Here is a 21,808-nt window from a genome sequence, read left to right on the forward strand (position 1 = left end):
TTACGTACTAGCAGTTGTTTTTATCCAAACTGACAACTGATGATAAATTGACAACGTAAACAATGCTCGCATGAAAGGCTTTCATAAATTCATTTTCACATCACATTTAGTTTCTAGTGCTGAATTTAATAACTCGCAGATGGAAAAAACTGTCGCCACCCATGTATAACAAAATACATTTGTTAAAATGCAACACCAAGAATTCTGCACATCAAAGCGAGCGAGTGGGAGTAACGTGGTTTGCGCGTGACTCGTGTAATATCGCCTTGTGTTGCTTCCGCAGGGCGCACAAGCGTAAAGTCCATGGTGTGTAAGATGAACCTCATAAGTGATGAAGCCTCCTCGGGGTCCGAAGTCAAAAAGTGGTGGACCCGTCAACTCACTGTGGAAAGTGATGAAAGCGGCGATGACCTCATTGATATTTGAAGCGAAACAATGTGTGCACAATTTATGCAGGAGGAGCAGAAACCTGGCTTGCTAAGATTGTTTATGTTTGTATTTGTTTTTTAGATAAGCCATGATCTTTTCTATTAGCTTCAGGTAGGTGCTTCTATGCTGCTTAAAGCACTACCATTACAGATTTTAGTCACCTCTTGCCTACGGTATTTAGATTTAAAGATATGTTACATTTGTTTAAGCTCACTCTAGTGTTGAGAGATTTAAGATGTAAATGGTTAAGATAGAACGTCACATGGTAATATTGAAAGATGCTGTAAGGTGTTCTCAGGAAGTTTAATGCAAAAGTCTAATAATCTGAAAATTTTTATAATATAAAGGTTAAAGATATAAACTTCGCTTCATGTGAACCTAACCAAAGCCATACAGTTCACTTTGTTTGTCTTCGTTGTCTCACGGAATGTTATTATTTATAAGCGTATTATGTTTGTTAAGTTCACTGTTATCTTGTGTTGTATTAGAGTGGACTCAGAGTTTATAACATGCAGACACTTGCTGATATTATGACAAGACAGTGAATGTATGTAGATTATGTGTTTGTGATATTTAAATTATAAGAATAATTGAAATAATATGCTAAATATATTTTGTAAAAATGAAACTGCAATTTACAAATATTATGTGATTTTAAATTAAAAGTCTGTGATATTACCTAACGGGGTTGATATTGATTTGTATATATTGTCTATTTTAATTTGCAGAAACAGAAGAAAAGAAGTATGAACATAAAAAGAAATATTTACAGAAAAAACATGGTTAATTATTAACAGCAGCTGTATTGTCCATGCACAGTATATTTGACGTTCCTGCGAGGACCAAACACTAAAGGACAAAAAATATAGCAGAAGGTTTAAGCACACAACGCTGTCTGAGACGTGACAGCAACAGGGGTAGTGCTCATGCCAAGGGTTCCTCAGAAGCATGCATGCGATTGACAGCACACACGGGTACAGCACATTAGATGACTTGCATCAAGATCCTTCAAAGGTTCAACGCGTCCTATGTCCACAGCTCAATAGGCATGATTCCTTCTTTAGAGTTGAAAGAAGGGAAGAGATTCTCTTCAAAGAGGAAGTATAAAGGGAACTGGACCAGATAGCCACGTATCTTCTTGAGTTCCACAGAGGCCTGGGCAGGATCCTCAGTAGCCATGCAGGGCCGGGACATGTAGTCCCTCAGAATCTTATAGTTCAGAACTGCATCAGTGGGCAAACATCTAAAGACCTGAAAACACCAAAAATCGAAGCTTTTCAATGGTGAATCAGCCATTTCAAAGATAAGACAAAATGCTGATTCAAGCAGTCCACATGTATGGGTAAACGTCTCGCTGTATTGACCGAGTCAGTTAATCTCAATTCTTAGATCAGTGAATAAAGGAAGCTCTTTTCTAGGAATGAATCAAGGGCTGTTGGGAGCCCTTTTTATACGGAAGGTCAGCGCCAGTAGACTTTCCAGTGCACTTTTCTATGGCTGTTACCCTTTAGGGGTTTGATTGATGTATTTACCTTGTCATACACACTAGCGTTCTTGGCAGCGGTCACCATCCAGATTTCCTTGTAGAATCTGTCACTGATGGGATCACTGATGTCTATGCTGTAGTCTCCCAGCAAGCCAAGAACAAGCCTTAAATATCAGAAATAGATTTCACACATCAGTTTTAAAGCTTGTAATGTAACAGAGCACACATAACCATCCCACAATGTGAAATACGTAAAGCAAAGGAATTCATTTGAATTACATTTACATTATATGGATTATGCAGACGCTCAACCGATACATTTTTAACAGCATGTCTTTCCAGGGATTCAAACTCTTAACCTTTGTATACGATGGATTTACAATTTTTTTTCACATTACCACTATTTTAATTATAGCAATGCAAACAATAATAATATATTTTTTATTGTATGAACAAAGATATAATCATCCATTGTCCATGTTATGCGAAATGTAAATATGACGGAAGCTATGTGAAAAGCAAACCTGAAGCATTCTTTTCGCAGAGACAGAGCAAACCTGCCAGCTTGATAATCCTCTCCATCCATGAAAGAGGGCTGGAAATCTGTGTCTTCAACAATCACAGCCATTTCACTGTCTCTCTTTCCCAGCATGCTCCTGTCATTGATGTTCGCAGAGCCTACAAATCACAAGCACTTATCAAATGACTGCTCTAACATCAGGTTCACTTTGGTTCTAGCATGGCTAACGCCTGTAAAGTGTGAGGAACGTGTTTTAGATCTGGATTTGGGAGTGACCTCTCCAGAGAGCCTCAAGGACATTTTTCACATGTCTTCTTCAAAACCTGTTTTTACGGATGATGGGATAATTGGAATTGATAGAGACAAACAGGATTTAAGCGACGTTAAATCGGATTTTAATAATGCATTAAATGCATTGTGGTGAGGAGACAGACGTGACGCCTTTCATAAACATCTGTTGACGTTTGTTATTCTGCTCACATACGCACTACACGTGTTTTTCTTTGGCTGCAGTGCACTCTAGTGGCAAGAAGTGGCAGAGACGTTGTGAACAATGTAAATAAAATGTTTTGGTTTTGGAAGACATCGGTTTGGCTGTACAGTCGGGCTACTTGATTTGAAAAATAGATAAATATGCATAGAACATAAATATATTACACATGATTATTATTTTTAGGGAGATTACATTTAAAACATTTGGCAAATGTGGATTTATACCAACCCTTATGCAAAATACTATACATATAGAATAATACTAATTTATTAACATTAATATTCCACAGTTTTATAATACGTTTCATAATACACGCAACATGTTTTTGTTAGTAATGGAAAACAGACCACTAAAACCGTTCAGGTCCCGATTGTATATAATGATATAATGAACAGTATTATTCATTACATTTACATATACATTGTAGTTAATTTGATTTAAACGACTAAATAAATCAAAATAATTTTACTCAAATATGAAAATATAGTCTGAATAATAGGTTGGAAACGTTCCATATGACATTAGATGTTTAAAATTCTAGTTTCAAGGAAGGATCAAGTCAGGAAGGTTTCCTCTACTATGGTTTTGTGCATGTGCTCTGTGAGCAGTGTGTCTGACCAGTAATGACTGTGCAGTCGTCCACGATCATAAGCTTGCTGTGCACGTAAATGAGTTCAGTGACCAGACGCCCATCCAGGTCAGCGTGAGTGCGCAGGCCACAGAATGAGATGTACTTGATCCAGCAATCTGCCACTGCATTGAGAAATATGTATAAAAACACATCGGGCAATTCTTTTGGTCTTCTTATAATGAATTATAATCATAACAACAGCATACAAACAACATATACTGCTTCAGATGTTCTGGTATCACTCTTACAAATAATCCAGTGGCTTCGTAAATAAAGTATTTTGGAATCACTTATATTAAATAATTATTTAATTAACACATTATATTTTTAATACACACTTCATATTTTTGGTGAATTATAATATAAATATTTGAGTTACTCACTGCATATACAGTATATATACGTTTACAGGTCTACTTACTCACACGTTTGAGCCTCTCAACAATCGAGTGCTCCCCTCGACACATTGTCCTGTGATGAAAAAAGAGAGATTTCATTTTCCAAACACTTCCTGTCTTTCACCAATTACGTCCATTGCCTTTCAACTAACCAATCACATCCCTCCCTGAACCCCACAGCACGCTTCTCCGCTTCTCTTGCGGTATCAAGGCCCGTGTTGAGACTGCAGGGTGGGGATGTAATTGTCTCTTTGCAGCGTGTGAGGAGCAGGATCTCTTGTTTCTACATTACACACGTGTCATTTACTGCAAGCGCCCGTTCGGGCTGCTTTTTTGTCCTTAATTGTGGCAGTTTGGTGATTAGAGAAGACGCATGTTTGGAGGGTTATTACCTGTAATTAAAGTACATGATTGCTTTGATGGCTTGGCCCTCCCCTGATGAGATGTCACCTTCAAAGCCTGGCAACAGAGGCATCACCACATAGACACGAAATGTCTTCTTCTCCCTGTGGCCGAGCCATAACATGAGTTACAGCCTCACATTTATGTTTCCTGTATGTTTGTATACACACGTAAGCATCGTCACACCGCTCGCACCTGTACGCTCGCAGGATTCTTTCTGTGATCGCATCTCCAATGCTGTTGTGGATGGTTTTGTCAGCACAGCTGATGAAGAACTGATTCTGAGATCAAAAGATGATAAGAAGACATATCATGTGAATGAAACAAGAACATAATGTCCACTTCTAGCTTCTTGCATCTTAAAGGGATAGTCCACCCAAAATGAATTACTCCCCCGGTTGGTACAAACCGTTATACATTTCTGTATAAAGCATAATTGACTATCATTATAGAAGAAAAATATGGTATATTTTTTGTTCTGTTGAACAGAAATCAGAAGAATATTTTGATATTTTGAAGAATTTGGGAAAGCAAACAGTTCAGAGGCATCTTTGACTACCATTTGAATGCTACTATGGTAGTCAACGGTGCCCCAGGAATCAAAATATCTTGCTTTGTGTTCATCAGAACAAGGTAATGTACATGTCTGGAATGACATGAGGTTGAGTAATATATAAAATATTTTTTGGGTGGAATATCCCTTTAAGCTTAATAATATTTTTAAAAAGCAAACGTTCTTTTAACATGTACTCACCCTCGTCCAAACCTGTATGACTTTCTTTCATTTCCCAAACACAAAAGAAGATATTTTGAAGAATGTCAGTAGCCAAACAACATTGGACCCTATTGACTTCCATTGCATGGACACAAAACCACTGAGACATTTTGCAAAATATCCTATTTTGTGTTCGGCATAAAAAACTGAATTATCATTTTTGGGTGAACTTTAACACAGGACGTCATCATTTATGTTACGTTGAAGCATTACCTCTAAGTAGATAAAATGTTTGCTGTTCTGGATGGCCGATATATAAGCTAAATGAATCGACTCCTCATGGACCTTTGAGCCTGTAGACCACTGGCACACAGACCTCAAAACCTTGCGTTTTTTATTTGTTTGGGGAAAAGAGAAAATATCACATTTAATTTCACATGTTTCATTTGGACGAAAATGTTCTTATTCTTAAAACAATGCGCATTGCAGATCAAACACGTAGACAATAAATCCACATGTAGATTTCTCACCTGAACGTTACCCCGGGTGGATCTGCCATCATATTCGGCTGGCACCATGGGTGCGGAGAGAGACTTGGGCACGAGGTAGGGGTAGCACGTCGCCCCCGACCGCTTCTTCACCAACTAGCAAATAAAAGGAGAGTTGATTGGGATCAGACAGTTGACTCCAAAATCACACCCCTAAAGAGCGCTAATTACTGTGCCACATCCAGATAGCCTGTTGGGGCTGACCATCAACCCATGCTTGCCACCTCCACTCCCCAGAAACGAAGGGCTTTGTTGAGGCAAAAGTCTCGGTTTGGTCTTAGACAGTGCTGCTGATTACAATAAATTGATGGCCGTAAGTGTGCAAAGTTGGGTTTTAAATGGCTATTGTCCTATACTCAGACTGTTTTCAACCGGGTTCAAATGTCGTTTGAACATGAGACAAGCTTTGTTTCCGTGCAAACGAAGGAATCTGTTTCGCCATCCTATAACAATTATCAACACACGGACGCAAGAATATTGTCTTTTTTTATGTTTTCAGAGTATTTGGTACATTCTAGATGTACCAAAAACTTGGCCTTCACTCTCGTGTTTGGTAAAAAAATCATTTCTTAAGTGAAGTTTTTTGAAGTTTTATTTTGTTTGACGTTTTCACCCCTGTTGAAGAAGGCGCTCGCGGTGCAAATTAGCGAGCTGTGCGCCATGTCATCTTACACCGTGGGCAAGCGGTAATCTGGGCCGTGTGCTTATAAACAGATGGTTCTCAGGCAATTAACAACTGGCGTAATGTGTTGATTAAAATCCATCGAGCCCTGATGAGGGAGAACTAACATTAACTCTGCTCACGGGCTGCTGGCAGATGCCCAAGTGATACTCATAACTCTAGTGACCTTGATAGTGAATCACATGTCTGAATCATCGCAGTTCTTAAAAAGAAAGCTGGACTTGAACTAATTCAGTTCATTTGAGTTTCAGCAATTTACACTATGTTTCATATGTGTGATCATTATGGTCGGAGTGTGGACCACCGATATCAATTCTAAATACCTTATGTATAGACACACGCGCCTGGCCCAGAAGTATATTTCTGGTCTGTGTTTGGTTATTATTAACAATTTATTATATGTTAGTATTCATTTATATTATTATTTTATTGTATATTGTATTACATTGAATTAAAACTACAAAGAATCAAAAACACGATTCTTTGCGGAGGTCTACCGGATGTCAAGTTTGGGCCACATACTGTAACATTTATTTAAGGTGCCGCTGAAACGTCTATATTGCAGTTAGTAAAAACATTATCCCAGATGTAGGCTACTATTTGATAGGACGATAATAGATACGAGCTGTTCAATTGGATACATTTCGAAAGAAAAGCGTTTTGCTCAGATGTTGCTCTATAGCTTAATGGAGATCTCAGACATGTTTCATTGAAGAACCAATGAAGATTCCAACATAAAATCTCCTCAGATGTTTCCAAACCCAGATTATTTTATCTATACAATCTATTCTACATTATAAACAGCTCTATACAATAAACTTTTGGTCTTAAAAGAGAACTCGATCAAATCTCCCGAGCTATGAAATCGCGAACTCTGAGCGTGTACATTTTTCATATCTCATAGAGATGAAATATCATTAGTTGTATAAGTTTATTAAATATCATGCAAAATGGAAGTCATCATCAAAATAAAATACAATACAATTCATGTTTCTCATAACGTCTCCAACACAAATCGCTGACCGATCAGTTCTCTTTTCAACTCTTTCTTTGTTGTGAATGTTCCATAATCAACAGCAAAGTATATAAATGAGACCAGTCTATCTCTGAGGCGTAAATGTTCATTTCCACTAAACACCTCATCAGAGGCATTCAACTGCCTTTTGTTTGTCACACACACACCTGGCTTCCTCTCCTTTAATTATTCACCAGCCGAGCGTCTGATCGGAAGCCAAGCCTGAAATATGACTGGCATAATCCAAAGGAAATCATACAGGCCTCAAACCAATTCAATTACGGAACAATCAAAGTAAAAAGGCCTCTAATTGCTCCAAAAAGGGGGCTGAGAGAGTGGGCGGCCATTGAGTGCTGATGGCATTCAGAACAGGACACAAAGAACAACTGCAGGGGGTGCTAAGCTCAAGCTAATAAAGATGGTTTGTCCATAAGACTTGAAACCTCGGGTACTCTCTGATCTTTAGTCAGCATTAGGGCTCTGAATGGAGGCGGTGCTTATTATAAAAAGTTGATTTGAATATTCAAACCTATATGACTGACAGTCATATTCTAAACAGTGCGAAGTGTGACTTCACATTTATTATTTTCATCAGTCTTGTTACTCTTTAAAAGCAGAAAAAAATGTATTGCTCAGGAAAAAATTCCTACCTTTGCAAAATTCCACCTTTGGATAAAATGTCTCGCGATATCTCTCGCAGCTTTCCCATGGACCACCACCCCGATATCATGCCAGGGCATCCGTGGTGTCTTATACCTATCAATAAAATCTTAACAAGAGAAAAATAAACATCACATATTAAGGAACATTAGCCAAGTTATCGTACAGAAATGACCTATAGGCCTTTTGAAGCCATTACGGAGACCTTTCTCTTTCACAAGCTTTGACAATCCACACCATCGTATTCATACAGCATATCTATCAGTGTTCTCCACTTCTGCTGTGTCCCACCCTGTTGATACTACTGTATGTGAGGAAACAGGACTTCAGTTTTACAAAGCAGAGTTGCAAAAATAGAGTTATCTCCCACTCAAGAAAGAATAGAGATGGAGAAATAACCCCATACCGACAGCCGAATGAGAGAAACAACTTCCATGTTTTCTGTTCCTCAGTCCTGTGCTACAGAGTTTTGATTCATTTGATGGTTTGGCTGAAGACATCATTGTGTGTGGTACAGCTGTCAGTTTTTGTCTTGTTTTTTCTTCTTTTTTTGTTAGTTTGTATTAAGGACTTGAGCTGCACTTTAACAAAGAAAAATGGCAAAAATATGAATGTGTGTACACTGTAAAAAAATTGAAAATTCCTTTTAATTTTCTCCCAGTACACGATCCTTTTATTTTACAGACATTTCTGTTAACATTAAAATACAATGCAATACAGTGCAGTGCAAAATTTATAATACAGGTAAAACTTTTTTTTTTTTTAAATTTCTAAATTTCTTTAAGTCGTCATGAAATGAAAGTAATGTTAGTATTATTTTCCGTATCGTGAAATACAGCCGCGAAAAAAATTAAAAGACCATTTTCAGAGACTGAAATTTTCTGATTTTACAATGTAATAGGTAATAGGTAATGTTGAGGTCATTTCTAAGAAGATATTTCTACTACATTTCAAATTAAAATATTGTTTCTATTTGCAGAAAATGGAAACTGGAGAAACGATGCTGTGTATTTTTTGAGAAAACGTTTATATCCACTTTTAAGCAATACAAAAAGTAATATTTATGTATTTAGGAAAAGTTAGAAAAAATGATTATGTGATAACCTTGATTTTTCTCACATTTGTATGTGTCTTGTCATGCCGTCAGTCTTTCACATTTCTATTGGATGACTTTGTCACTCCTGAGGTTTGATTTTGTTGAAAACTGGATTGGAATGACCTCTAGAAATACTGATTTGAAATGAAAATTTGGGATGGTCTCGTAATTTTTTCCGCGGCTGTATATCCAAGTATACAGCTTCTGAGTCGAGAGAAAATGTAGGACGATACTTGATTTCCCAGAAGATGGGCATTGCTGACAAAATGGAGGCCGATTTGAATGCAAGTCTGCAGTCAATCGTGAATTATTTCCCACCGGGCTAACCATCGGCACCCTCCCATGAAAAAGCTCTGCCCTCGCACCATTCCCCGTGACAGGTAGTGATGAGAAATCGTTTCGAGGGGGGGAGGAGATCAACCTTTTTGATTAAAGATTATGAGGGTGCATGAATGCCGTCGTTTAACACATTTTTTATAAAACAATAAGAATTCAGCTCTGGTTTGTCATACTGCAGCGATGCTTAGAATGGTGTTTAATTCAGTGTGAATGTGACATACCGTCAAACGGTTTGTTGAGTTTGACCCAGTCTTTAAGAATGAAGTTGCAATAGTCTTTGCCATGCCAGAAACGAGTTTCTCCACAGAGTTCAGAACTGCCCACGTAACTTCTGAGGGAACTGGTCTCTAAAACAGATCCGAAATAGATTCTAATACATCAGTTCCAAATAGCAATCTTCAGAGATCTTTCATAGGGGGCAACTAAGATAAGACTGTCACAACATATTTCGTCTATTAGTCAAACCGTAATGAAAGTGATGTGTTTGGCTGTGTGTGTATGATTGCTTTCATGTGTCAAATGAATTTGTCTGTTTATATATACTGACCGTAAGGCAGAGGGAGAGAGTGATGCAGCCCAAGATAATATGAGTCACTTGAATGGAGGGACAAACTCTTAGTGTAACATTCCCGAGCCAGCTGTGTCCTGGAATTAAGACTATTCCTGCTATTGTAATATTCTAAACACAGAACACACACAAACACAGTATCTATTATGTATGCATCAGATCAAAGATTCTGTTCTGGACAAATGCATTTCAACAGTAGCAAAACTAATGAGTATCAAACACGCTCCATGTTCCTTTTTTTACAAACCCCACACATGCAAAATGTCTGTTCAACATTGAATTAGACAACAAACGTCTGCAAACAAATGTTGCAAAACCTTTTCTCAGAACAAATGTCACTGGGCCATTCTAACAAAATGGTGGCCAGATTTTCCATCTTCAAGTTAAGACAGGGCCCTGCTCTGTCTATGTTAGTTGCACATAATAAAATGAGGTTGTGTATATAAAATACAATCATATCTCATAACCTGAGGTCACATTCATTCAGCTTAATTTCTCTTACTGTAATCAGATCCATCAGGACTGTTGCGACTCTTCTCCTCTGAGGGGGTTTTTAGTCTTTCTTTGGGCAGGGTGAGGCTCATGTTGGTCTCTCCCTGTTCCTCCATCATGGGAAGGGTGAAGCTCCCACTGTTCTCCTGTGGATCCCCCACCGAGCATAAATCTCCTATTTTTTCCCGTTCACCCACCACGCTAAACTTCATCTCCTCATCCTCCTCCACTGTGGCCACTGACTGATACAGGATCACAAAAAACACAATGATTTAAAATAAAGATGTCAAACGGGTCCAGGAGATTAAAAAGTAGATAACATTTTGAACTTTACTCTTTACATTGCTGAAAGGTCAACCGAGAAGTCATTTTGCTCTGTAGTGAAAAGGATTATGGGTTATTATTTATTATTATTTTATTATATTATTTTTAATGAAGTACATACTACGAACACCATGAAAGTAAATGTTTCATCTATGGTTGATATACTGAGCTCTCATTCTGCCATACGCAGCGAGTGGTAATGGCCACCCGCGTGGCATCAACCACAGCTTTAACATTAGCGAAAGCGACTCCGCGTGTTGGGTGGAGTCAGAAACAGGGTAAAATGCCCTCTGAAGTGTGCGAGTTAATGGCTCACGGGGATCATAGCGGCCAAGACTTGACAAATGGCAAACGTCAGAGCCCTATTCTCCTGGTGGGCATAATTTTATTAAGTGCAAATATCACCGTGCTCCTAAGGAGACGTTTTGAAAGGTTAGACCAACAGCTGTAACAGTTTCATGTATATTAGCAAAGATTTTACAGTTGAGAAACCCCGCATTGATAGATACAGTCAGTCAAGCATGCTAAGGGAAGCCCCTTAGTAAATGCAATAAGTGCCTTCATCTAAAGGGTTGAAATCATGTTTATTTAAAAGCTTGGACCCATATTTAATGACACAAAGGCAGGCAGGTAGGCAGCGGGATGGGAGAGGTGGCATACAGGAGAAATAAAGCTCCCATTTAGTGGCCCGTCATTTGTTGAATCACTCATCCATGCAGAGCCTTTATGTTTAATGCAAGTCTCTGGGGGCCAGAAAAAGGAAGGACCCGGAGAGGAGGGCTGGAATTATCAACCACATGCCCTTCAAAGTGCCCCAGATGCTCCATAATTGCAATTTTACGTTTGTTCCCAAATCATCAGCCACAAAATCAATTCCTGCAACTCTACAGCTGAAACCAGTCTCTATTTCTATCACTATTGTTAAGACCGATAGAACATTTAAAACGTTATGATTTAGGTTAGCTTATCAATGTTTGTATCATTCACTATACACATTGATCACTTTTCAACATAGAGTATAAAGGGACAGTTCACCCAAAAATGAAAGTTCTACCCATTTATTTGTATTGTATGGACACAAAACCAATGCTCGCCAATGGGAACCGCCGGTGTTGGTTACCAACATTCTTCAAAATATCTTTTTTTGTGTTCTGCGGAAGAAAGAAAGTCATACAGGTTTGAATGACAAGAGGGGGAGTGAATGATGACAGAACATCCCTTTACCACGCCAAGCATATAAATATACGCGTGCATCTTTAACAGTGCACACATTTGGCCTTATGGACACTTAGAAAAGGTATTTGAAATGCAGGTGTCTGCTAATTTCAATTCAGAAGTCATGCTTTCAAATCCCAGGGTATACATTGGAAGTCACTTAGGATAAAAGCTTTATAAAGTAAGAGTGTGCATAAAAAACAGTATAAAACCAGTTTTACGAATGAATAAATGTGATATTTCAGTAGTGACATTCAGTATTTTGATAGTACTATAGTACTGGTATTAATAGCATTACTGATGTATCGGTGCACATGATCTGATGAAGCTTTCGTGGGCAGCTGTCAGGTGCGTTTCAGCTTCCCCCATTGAGATCTTTGACAGATATCAGAAACACTCAGCTGGCAATAGCATGGCAAACACTGATGTTGACAAACATCGCAAGACCACTGGGCCATCGCTCTCCATGGGTCACATTTACAAGAAGTTTTTCCTGTCCAATTCACTTATGCGTCAGTGAAGGAGCAGTGACTTAACAGCCAGTGATATCATCTATTTCTGATCCACACGCTACTCTCTCTTTTCATCCCTCAAGGGATGCAAAAATTCTGGGATTTGAAGGATCTAATAATCAAGACATGGAAGATTTTTTACTTATTGAATACAACTATTAATTACCAGGTTGATGGTCACAGGTGGTAAAAATGTTACTCTGCATTTCCGTATGAACTTTAAAACTTTATCTTTATTTGCATTGTGTTGCTGTAGAACTCAAGTAATAAATGATAATAATGACAGTGTTGATCTTACGTGAGTAAAAGTGGGAGACAGAGCAGGACTGGGCTGTGGGCTTCTTCTGACACTTCCCACATCAGTCAGCCTGTGTTGAGAGTCATCCCATCTTCCATAGGCCAGGTCAATGCCTCCCAGGAAAGCCAGCGACTGGTCAATCACCACTGACTTCTCATGGTGGGCCCAGAGCAGTGCTGTGGACGGCATGTGATCGGGGTGTCGGATGACCTGTCAGTCAACAGAGACGGGCAGCTCATCAGGTGGATATTCCTCAATCTCACAAGACACGTTTTTATTAATAAAAATGAAAATGGAGGGGTTTTTCAGAACACTGCCATTCTTTTTATACTATTGCTGCAGAAGCAAGTATGTAGAACAGTGTGGAAATGTTCGATATGCTTGGGATGCCCAGATAAACTACTGAAGGTACAAATTTATAAAATTACAGCACACCCCAGCATCTCACACTCTAAAAGTGCTGGGTTATTTTTCAACACAGCACTGGGTCAAAAAGTGACCAACCATAATTTTACCTACACTGGGTTGTTTCCAACCCAAAATGCTGAGTTATTTTAACCCATTGTTGGGTCAAATATATTGTAAAACATTTTCTGGGTTACTTTAACACAACGGTTGGGTTAATCTCCTTTTGGCCCAATGTTGGGTTGAAATTCACAATGCAATGCAGCCGACTTGCTTTTGAACAAATTAACTGAAAGAAACAAAATAACAGTACTTACTTCTGAAGTGATAACAATATGTTTTAGTGTTTAAGTGTTTAAATTGTTTAAAGTTATGTAAAACAGGGCAAAAAACGAAAAGTATGAAGATACAAGTTTTCAGAAAAACATCAACGATATATAAATTTTTTTGAGGCATGTATACATTTTCTTGATTTATTTTTATTTAGTGGTAAACTGAAGTTCCTTTTGAACCCGAGTTGTCTATGTCTTCCGTAGAGCTTCTATACTGGATTGCAAGCAGTACACTAATTATTTTCTAAAATCAGCCTGAAAGTTAAGTAAATATTTTAATGAAGCCTAACATACATTTTTGGTGAATCGAACTAAATGACATATTTAAAAACAACTGATCGTAGACCAAAAATAACATCACAATGTGGATACAGTAGTGTCAACCATTGTTGAGGTTCGAAAACATCTACAGCTGTGTCTCTACCAGTTTCGGTGGAGCCTCCGGAGGACACCGCCCCAAGCAGAAATTTTACACCACCAGGGCCCAGGAATACCTCCATCCAGCTGCTCTACCGCTCGTGTCCTTGGGGTGTGGATCCCAAGCCACTTCCCAGTGTCACTCCGCTGCCCCATACTCAACCATCACTCCAATAAAATAATGTGACTGTGCGTCAATCCCTCGCTGCCCAGAGGTGCTATGGTGATGAATACCGCAGCGTTGTGTTGCCATATAAGCTCCATGGCACCAGGGGAGGAGGCAAACTCACAGCCCAGGGCTCTTACAAAGACGATCAGAGAGGAACAACCTGACCGACTCTGTATGGTTACAGATCCTTCTCATGAAACCAGAGAGGATCTGGCAAACATGATCGAAGTAACATGCTATTCCTATCACTAGAGGTTGTGGGCATGCCAGGCACCCCTGTGTTATGGGTGATGTGTTTTGATGGAATGATAGACATGAGTAGATGTACTAGTCAAGAACCTGTGGTGGGTGATTGAGAAGCTGATGTGGAAAGACAGGTCCCCTCTGTAATGCAGTCAATTTTGGCTATGATTCAGTGTTTTACATTGTTTGACATAATGTTTAACTCACCATGATGTTTGAATGAAGCCCAATGAGTGTTTTCTTTGTGTATTCACTATTGAGACCCATCACTACCTCCACTTCTTTGTAAAGCAGGACGAAGATCTTCACTCCTTGTTGCTAAACAAAAGCCAAATGTTGTTAAACTGCTGTTGGTACCAGAAAACATGAGATATAGAACTGGATGAACCGTGAGGTGTGGTGAGAGGCAAAATGAAACTGGCTGAAGTCCAGATCTAAGCAGATGTTCATACTCACTGCTTTGCGCATGAGGACATGATCCAATCTCCACATGTTCCCATCCATCACTGGTCGCTTGAGGAAGATTTCTGGACTCAACCTGAGGACCAAATCAAAACCAATGCCAGTGAACCCGTTTTAAAAAAGAAAATCTCAATAGATTTCATTAAACCAAATGACTAAACCAAATTACCAAACATTTGATTACATTAAATATTACACAAAATGTATATGCACCACCGGTCAGTGGCGTATCGTCTGGGTATGCAGGTGCACATGGGCCGGGGAGATTGGGTCCCGCACCCAAGTTTTATTAATGGACGTATAATATCTCAGATCTGCTCTACCCATGGGCAGATGTGAGTGGTTCCTCCCCAAGGAAATAACATTTAGTGTAAAAACAACGTCTCTTCTCCAGTAGCTTCAGGGGTGTAGTTAGTAAAACGCGTGACAAGTAGTTCTGATGCTACAAATGAACGCAAGATTGAATTCGCCTTTTGCCGAACTACATTTTCACATCACAAATCAAATCATACAGTCCATTATTCTCAACAAAATTAAAATATAAAAAATGGCTAATAGGTGTTTAATAATAAAGTACATGGTAAGGTTAGGGGTATAAGAAAGGTCTTTATTGTCCCAATTAGTTGGCATCCATTTAATACATGGATAATCCATTTAACACATATAATAATTTACACTCTATTATTATTGTGTAATGTTTAATGTACAAAATTACTTTGTTTACCTTGCTGGGTCGAAACGGAATGAAGTTTAATTTCTATAGACTCTAAATGAGCTTGTCAATGTCAATCTGATTAAGGTGACCACCGGCCACTGGCCAAACATATGCAGGAAGGCGAGGATTACTGTCCAATCAAATCTTTATACTTCAGGTCCATACTTACTGGTTGCAGAAAATCGCACAGCCATCAAATTAATTGCAATAGAAAAAAAATGATCACTGACACATCAATGTTAGCCAAATAAACACTTGCAGAATTTGAAATGATAGATACATGATGTTCATTCTATTCTGTACCACCAGGCTGTGATGAAGATTTCTTCCTTTGCACCTTCCAGGGCATCTGCTATAGCATCAAAGTATCCAGCTGCGTTGACAAACCTTCAAAGATGCACAGTGTGCTTCATTTAAGAAGTGTGACAGAATACTTTACAGAGATTGATAACAAAAAATCTGGCATAAATTGCATGTTGACAAGAAAGATCAATAAAAAATATATATAATGCAAAAGAAATTGAGAAAAAGTATCAAGTTTTTTTTTTTTAACTTGCTTTATTACTGTATATTAAAAGGTCCAGGGTATGAAGTTTAGTGGCATCTAGCAGTGAACTTGTGAAGTGTTTTTTGCTTCTTTGCTGAAGGAGATCACATATTTATGTAACACGCTCTGTAGAGCAGTTTGTCCGTTTAGGGCTACTGTAGAAACAACATGGTGAATTCCATGGAAGGGGACCCGGGGTGTATGTAGATAGAAATAGCTCATTCTAAGATAATAAACATAATGCTTCACTATGTAAGGCTGTGTTCACTTGACTTATTTTCTTAAACTGCTAGCATTGCTGTGAATAAATTGACATGCCGATCCTTTAAATATTCATGTGATAACATAATTTCTCACCATTTTGATGTAGTGTTTTCTCTCATAGGTGTGAATGACCCATGGCGGTTTTCTCTCAGATAGTCCTGCCCAAACATTTGAGAAAACTCATCTATGGAGTGACCCCACCAGCGAGCCTGTCTATATGTAGAGCACTTAATAGTGAGTGCCCTGTTAAAAAAAATCAAAGAAAATTTTTATTAGCCTTTAGGCAAAAACCTTACTTTATAAGACATTGGGGTAGACAATTTTCATTAACAATGATGAAATTGAATGAAATCATCTCAACCTGCCTGCATAAATTCTCAACAGTTACTCCGTGTCTGACTCCGGTCTCTCTGGTCCCTATTTTGATGTGAAATCCCTTATCGTACAGCATCACGGTACCTACTTGGCCATCCTTCGGCCTCATGTAGAGAACAAAGGAGTCTTTTACCACCAGCCATCTGAAACATGAAGCAGTCACCACATGAGAGCTGAAACAAGAAGGAGAGCCGTTCCATCGGCTGTGGGAAAACATAATCATAACCTAAATAAGTAAATAAGCGCAGCAGAAGACACGCCTCGACCCGATGGCCCGCAAGGCCGCAACCTGAGCAGCAAAATTCAATTGGAGCCGAATCGTCAGTGTTTGCTTTTTAGGGCCGTGCGAATTATGCAAGTGAAACGTTAGCTGTTTGGAAAAGAAAAAAAACAATAACATTCCCGTCTGCACAACATCAGAATCTGTTATTCGCCAATATTCATTTCAGGGCTTGGTGTCTTTTCTACACCATCACATGTGAAACCTTGAAATGAAGATCATGTGCTGTTCAGCGAAGACGTTTTCTCAGAAAGATTGTGTGTCTAAAAAATGTGATTAGGAGCATTATGGGAAAATTTGCAAAAGTTCTCACCTTCTGGACCAACGGTAACAGACGCTGTTGGATCCACACCAGTAACACACAGGGAACGTGTTTCCTCCTGATTTCTTTAGAATTAGACCTTCACTTTTGTCAATGCATATAAAAATAAACATAACTTGCACAGCACAGGTATAAAATAAGACTCTGGTCTACATATGAAATAAATATAATAATTATTCTCTTACATTCCCTTTGGTCCCAGGTCCCGGATAAATGAGATCTGACTCACTTCCAGGAACTCAAGCTGAAATGAAATTCAAACACACTATGTAGTTAATTGGCATCAATAAGCCTTGAACCAGCTTTAAGGCAAATGCTTATGAGCCAGACACCAGTTCATTACAAATATGCTTATCAATATTTTAGATACCCGTGGTACCTTGCAGTTATTGTGGCGAAAATGGAAAAAAAGAATTGCCATCTGCTGCGAAATGTATGGTCCAGCTCGAGGTGGAAACTGAAGCAGGGTGCGAATGTTTCCGGGTACATTTTCCCTTAAATTAGCCGTGGAAACGAATATTAATTACGTGACTGTCAGAGTATTAGCCTGTGAACCACTGAATTAAGTGTGGAATCACCTCTCAGAGGCTTTTTCTTCAAAAGAGCCTGTTTTAATGAGCAGAGACACAGCAGGTAGACTTCCAGACTGAACCTTCCTTCTGCCACCTTGTGAACAATGCGTATTTTCAACAACAACAAAAATGCCTAGGCAGTGCTGGTCAAATGCACTTTGATTAGTACCGTATATAAGGGAAACTTATACAATAACTTGTTTTACCTTTATACAGACAAATCACAATAAATGTCATATTTTGTGAATCAGGAAAGAAACGTTGTATTACTTGAAGCACCCTGGAATACTATTTATTGTAAATACCATTATGAATACGGTAATCATTCAGTTTCGATTTCAAAATTAGTATTTGATAATGTTCACTGTTCAATGGTACTGCCAGAGTAATGCATCAGAAAGGGACAGTGTACATTTTGTAAGTCAATCTGTGACTAACCGTTGAAGGATGTGTCCTGTACAAAGGCTTTTTTAATATATTCCTCAGATAGTCTTCTAGTTGCACCTGTTACAACAAACGAGATACCGGAAGAAACTTTATATGTTGTATAATGTATAGAAATTTTAAATGTGAACACATTTACACCATCTTAACTTCTAATCAGATATTGTGTAGCATTGCAGTTACTTAAAGAGATAAGTAGTGTAACAAAGTGTCTGGTAAAACGATTAACAGGCCATGACAATTTAAATTGTTTTGTTAAAACAAGTATCAATAAAAAAGATCAAACTTTTCTGTTCATGAGCTGTTCCTCTTTGACTAGGGCATCAGGTCTCCGTGGTAACGTAGGTATGTGTTCTCCATGAAATCTTCTGCAGCCCTTGAATGACCTCCTATTGACAGAGTGCCTGTCAGAAAGAGAAAATATTCACAGATGTAACAAAATTTGGGTCTTGTTTGCATGAAACCACCACTGATTTGATTATCTGAGAGGTTCTTCAGCGCCCATCGGACGGAACAGTGCAGTGAAGTTGAGAAAAGGGTTTTCAGAGCGTGCTAACAAGAATACATCTGGGACAAATTGAGCACACCCAACTGAAAAATGAAAACATTTAGTGATAGAGAGAGCAGTCGGATGGATTGTGTTTTCGGGGCTGTGTTGCATCTGTGAGAGTGTTTGGCAAGTATATGAAATTTACGGAGCTTACATTCGACTTGGCAGGGGAATTTTTAAGAGGGCCTTGAATTTGAGCAGGTCCTGATGAAGCGCCTGAAAGTGCTTGAAACGGCGCTTGATTTTCCATCTGAAGTCTCTGTGGCACAACTCTATAGTGTACAGGTTCGGATTCAGCACCTATGGATTCATTTCAAGAAACAAGAACTTGAATTGAATAAGTTTTCATTTAATTATCCTAAGATTTTCATGAATAGAGACACAATACATATGGAGACAAGTATTTTACAGTGTGTATCATTATTCGTTATTATAAATATATACTGTTTAGAGAAAATAGATTTGTACCCTTGTGGATGTGAATCTTTCAACTTCCGTCACCTGCACCATGATCGGCACATCTTCAAGAAATATAACACCATCCATAGATTTAAATGGAAGAAAGTTGTATATTGCTTGAAAGGAGATGGCCCTTGCTTCTAAAAACAATCATATCATTTCAACGTCATTATTGTGATTATGAGAGGTCAGCCGTCCTATGAGGTCACTGATTAAAGAGAAGACACACTGACCCAGGGGTTTACTGCCATAGAGGTCAGTTTGACAGCTCATGTCCAGCTCTTCTGGGTCATCCTGTAGTTCATCATGGTCCAGGCTGCCAGAGAACTGGCTCATGACCGACTCCAGGCGCTCCAGTTTAGGCGGCCTCTGACGGCCTCTCAGAGACATTTTTACTTAAGGACTTTCATCTGCAAAATCAATCAACATTCATTCAACACCGCACACAAATAATATATGTAAATATATTTTAAAAGATTTACATTTATTTAATAGCTCTCAAAGCGAATTACAAAGGAGGGAGTATTTAACAGTTTATCCTATAATAAGCAGTCTACAAAACTGCTATAGGGAGAGATTAACAACATTAAAGGATAATTTTTTAAGTTAAACAGTGGGAGTTCGTCAAGTTGATGTGGAAATGTGTATTCAGTAAAAATATATAATTGTATGAAATAAAATATGACATTTTATATATAGATATGACAGTTTTCAAATTCATTTAATTTCTACATAATAACATTTTTAAGTCAAAAGAACTTAAAGGGACAGTTCCCCCCCAAAAAATATTTTATTTTAAATTTTTTATGAAAATAATAACTTTTTTCTCCTGCAAAAAGCTAAAGAAGATATTTTAAAGAATGCTGGTTTATGAGTTTACACAACCTTACGTTAGCAGCTTCCATTGTATGGACACAAAACCACGAAGACATTTCTCAAATCTTCTTTTGTGAGGGTCATATACAGTATAGGTCTTAAATTACATGAGAGTAAATAAACGATGACATGCTGATTTTTTTATTTTGAGAGAACTATCCACTGAATTAACATTTACCTCTATTAGTAACACAGAAATAAATTCAAACAACCAAAACATCAGCTCCCTTTACACCCTTTATGTTAACACTGACTCCCCTTCTAGACATTTAGGTATTGTTGTTTCTGCTAAATATGCATAAAAAACGTGCATTCTGATTTTCGGTCACTGATAATTGCCCCCATATGCAAAATGCATGAAATATGGATTTAACAGCTGAATGTTGGTTACAGCTCTCTGGTATTTATATGGGGGGGGGGGGTAATCAGTTAATGAGGGGCTTCTGTCCTCTCTTCTGACCAGCCCCAAAGCCACTGGCCCAAATGCAAAGTGACAGACCCGTCATCAGAGAACACGGGGACGTAATGTCTTGTGATCCCAGAAAGGATGACAGACATGGATTTTTTTTCTGATCTGACAGTACACGTAATGATAACAGAAAGGAAAGGTCAGGGTCAAATGGCATGAAAGTGATGAAATGGCTGGATATCACGCAATGTCATGGCCCATAAAAACTATTCCTAAACTAAACAATGTTAAACATGATTTAATGAAATCAGGTTGGTGAGTGAAAACAGTGTGATCTGTCAGAGTTTATTAAAAAGATGGTTCACCAAAGAATTTAAATTCTGTAATCATTCACTCCAATTTTTTCAAATCTGATAAACATATAGGAAATTATTACTATATTTGGAATATATTTGGAAGAATGACAGTAACCAAACAGATCTCATGCCCAATTGTCTCCCATATTATTTTCCCAACCTATGGCAGTAAATGGGGATGAGATCTGTTTGGTTACTGACATTCTTCTAAATATCTTCCTTCCTTTGCAGAACAAAGACATGTATATGGTACAATCTGAGGTTCAGTAAATAATGACAGGATTTTCATTTTTGGATGAATTATACCCTTTGATGATTCACTTATTTAAAAATAGTTTGTACTTATTTGAGAAATACTTTCTTTTTCTCACACAAAATAAGAGAAATAATAAGAAATAAGCTCCTTGTATGTACTGTTTTTCACCTAGAAGATATTTTGACACATACTCTTTTCTTTTCAGTGTGTGTGTGTGTGCAAGAGAGAGAGAGAGCTTTTTGTGCTTCATTTCACCTGTCACTGCTCCCTACGACTGAGAATCTTTCTAATGGCCAAGGCAAGGGGTCACAGATTACTATACAATGAGGGGAGGAGTTAAGCACATGTGCGATTTTCCCAACCAACAATGAAGTGTGTCATTTCTGCATCCCTTTTGTTGACAACAAAATTGGAAAAATATTGATTTTAAACTGGAATAGACTGAACCCTAAACTTGTGCGGTTGTTTTGCTAGTGTTCACACTTTTCTGTAGGATTAACTTTAAAATAGTTTACTTGCTATTGTTTCTGTA

General features: G+C 38.2%; 2 protein-coding genes across 3 annotated transcripts in view; one reads left to right on the forward strand and one right to left on the reverse strand.

The window, feature by feature from the left end:
• Nucleotides 1–1,110, forward strand: part of nalcn (sodium leak channel, non-selective) — a 67,810-nt gene extending 66,700 nt beyond the window's left edge. The window contains exon 46 of one of the 2 annotated variants that reach the window (XM_079463619.1): nucleotides 284–1,110. In XM_079463619.1, the coding sequence (XP_079319745.1) occupies nucleotides 284–426 (143 nt within the window). In that variant the 3' untranslated portion in view covers nucleotides 427–1,110. The remainder of the gene's footprint in view (nucleotides 1–283) is intronic. The other variant, XM_079463618.1, reaches the window with a different exon arrangement.
• LOC306898276 (phospholipase D1) lies at nucleotides 515–19,769 on the reverse strand (the record flags this gene model as incomplete). Its single annotated transcript, XM_079463620.1, has 26 exons — nucleotides 515–1,680; nucleotides 1,962–2,079; nucleotides 2,440–2,593; nucleotides 3,547–3,681; nucleotides 3,981–4,030; nucleotides 4,350–4,463; nucleotides 4,555–4,640; nucleotides 5,348–5,458; nucleotides 5,605–5,718; nucleotides 7,970–8,088; nucleotides 9,636–9,761; nucleotides 9,962–10,093; nucleotides 10,485–10,716; nucleotides 12,824–13,033; nucleotides 14,597–14,707; nucleotides 14,846–14,927; nucleotides 15,870–15,953; nucleotides 16,471–16,620; nucleotides 16,743–16,895; nucleotides 17,346–17,438; nucleotides 17,540–17,598; nucleotides 18,365–18,430; nucleotides 18,657–18,774; nucleotides 19,075–19,220; nucleotides 19,389–19,519; nucleotides 19,613–19,769. 26 exons carry the CDS (start codon nucleotides 19,767–19,769, stop codon nucleotides 1,456–1,458), a joined length of 3,276 nt encoding a protein of 1,091 aa, XP_079319746.1. The 3' UTR covers nucleotides 515–1,455.
• Between the last annotated feature and the right edge of the window lie 2,039 nt (nucleotides 19,770–21,808).

The sequence above is a fragment of the Barbatula barbatula genome (genome assembly GCF_947034865.1).
Source record: "Barbatula barbatula genome assembly, chromosome: 9".
Lineage (NCBI taxonomy): Eukaryota > Metazoa > Chordata > Actinopteri > Cypriniformes > Nemacheilidae > Barbatula > Barbatula barbatula.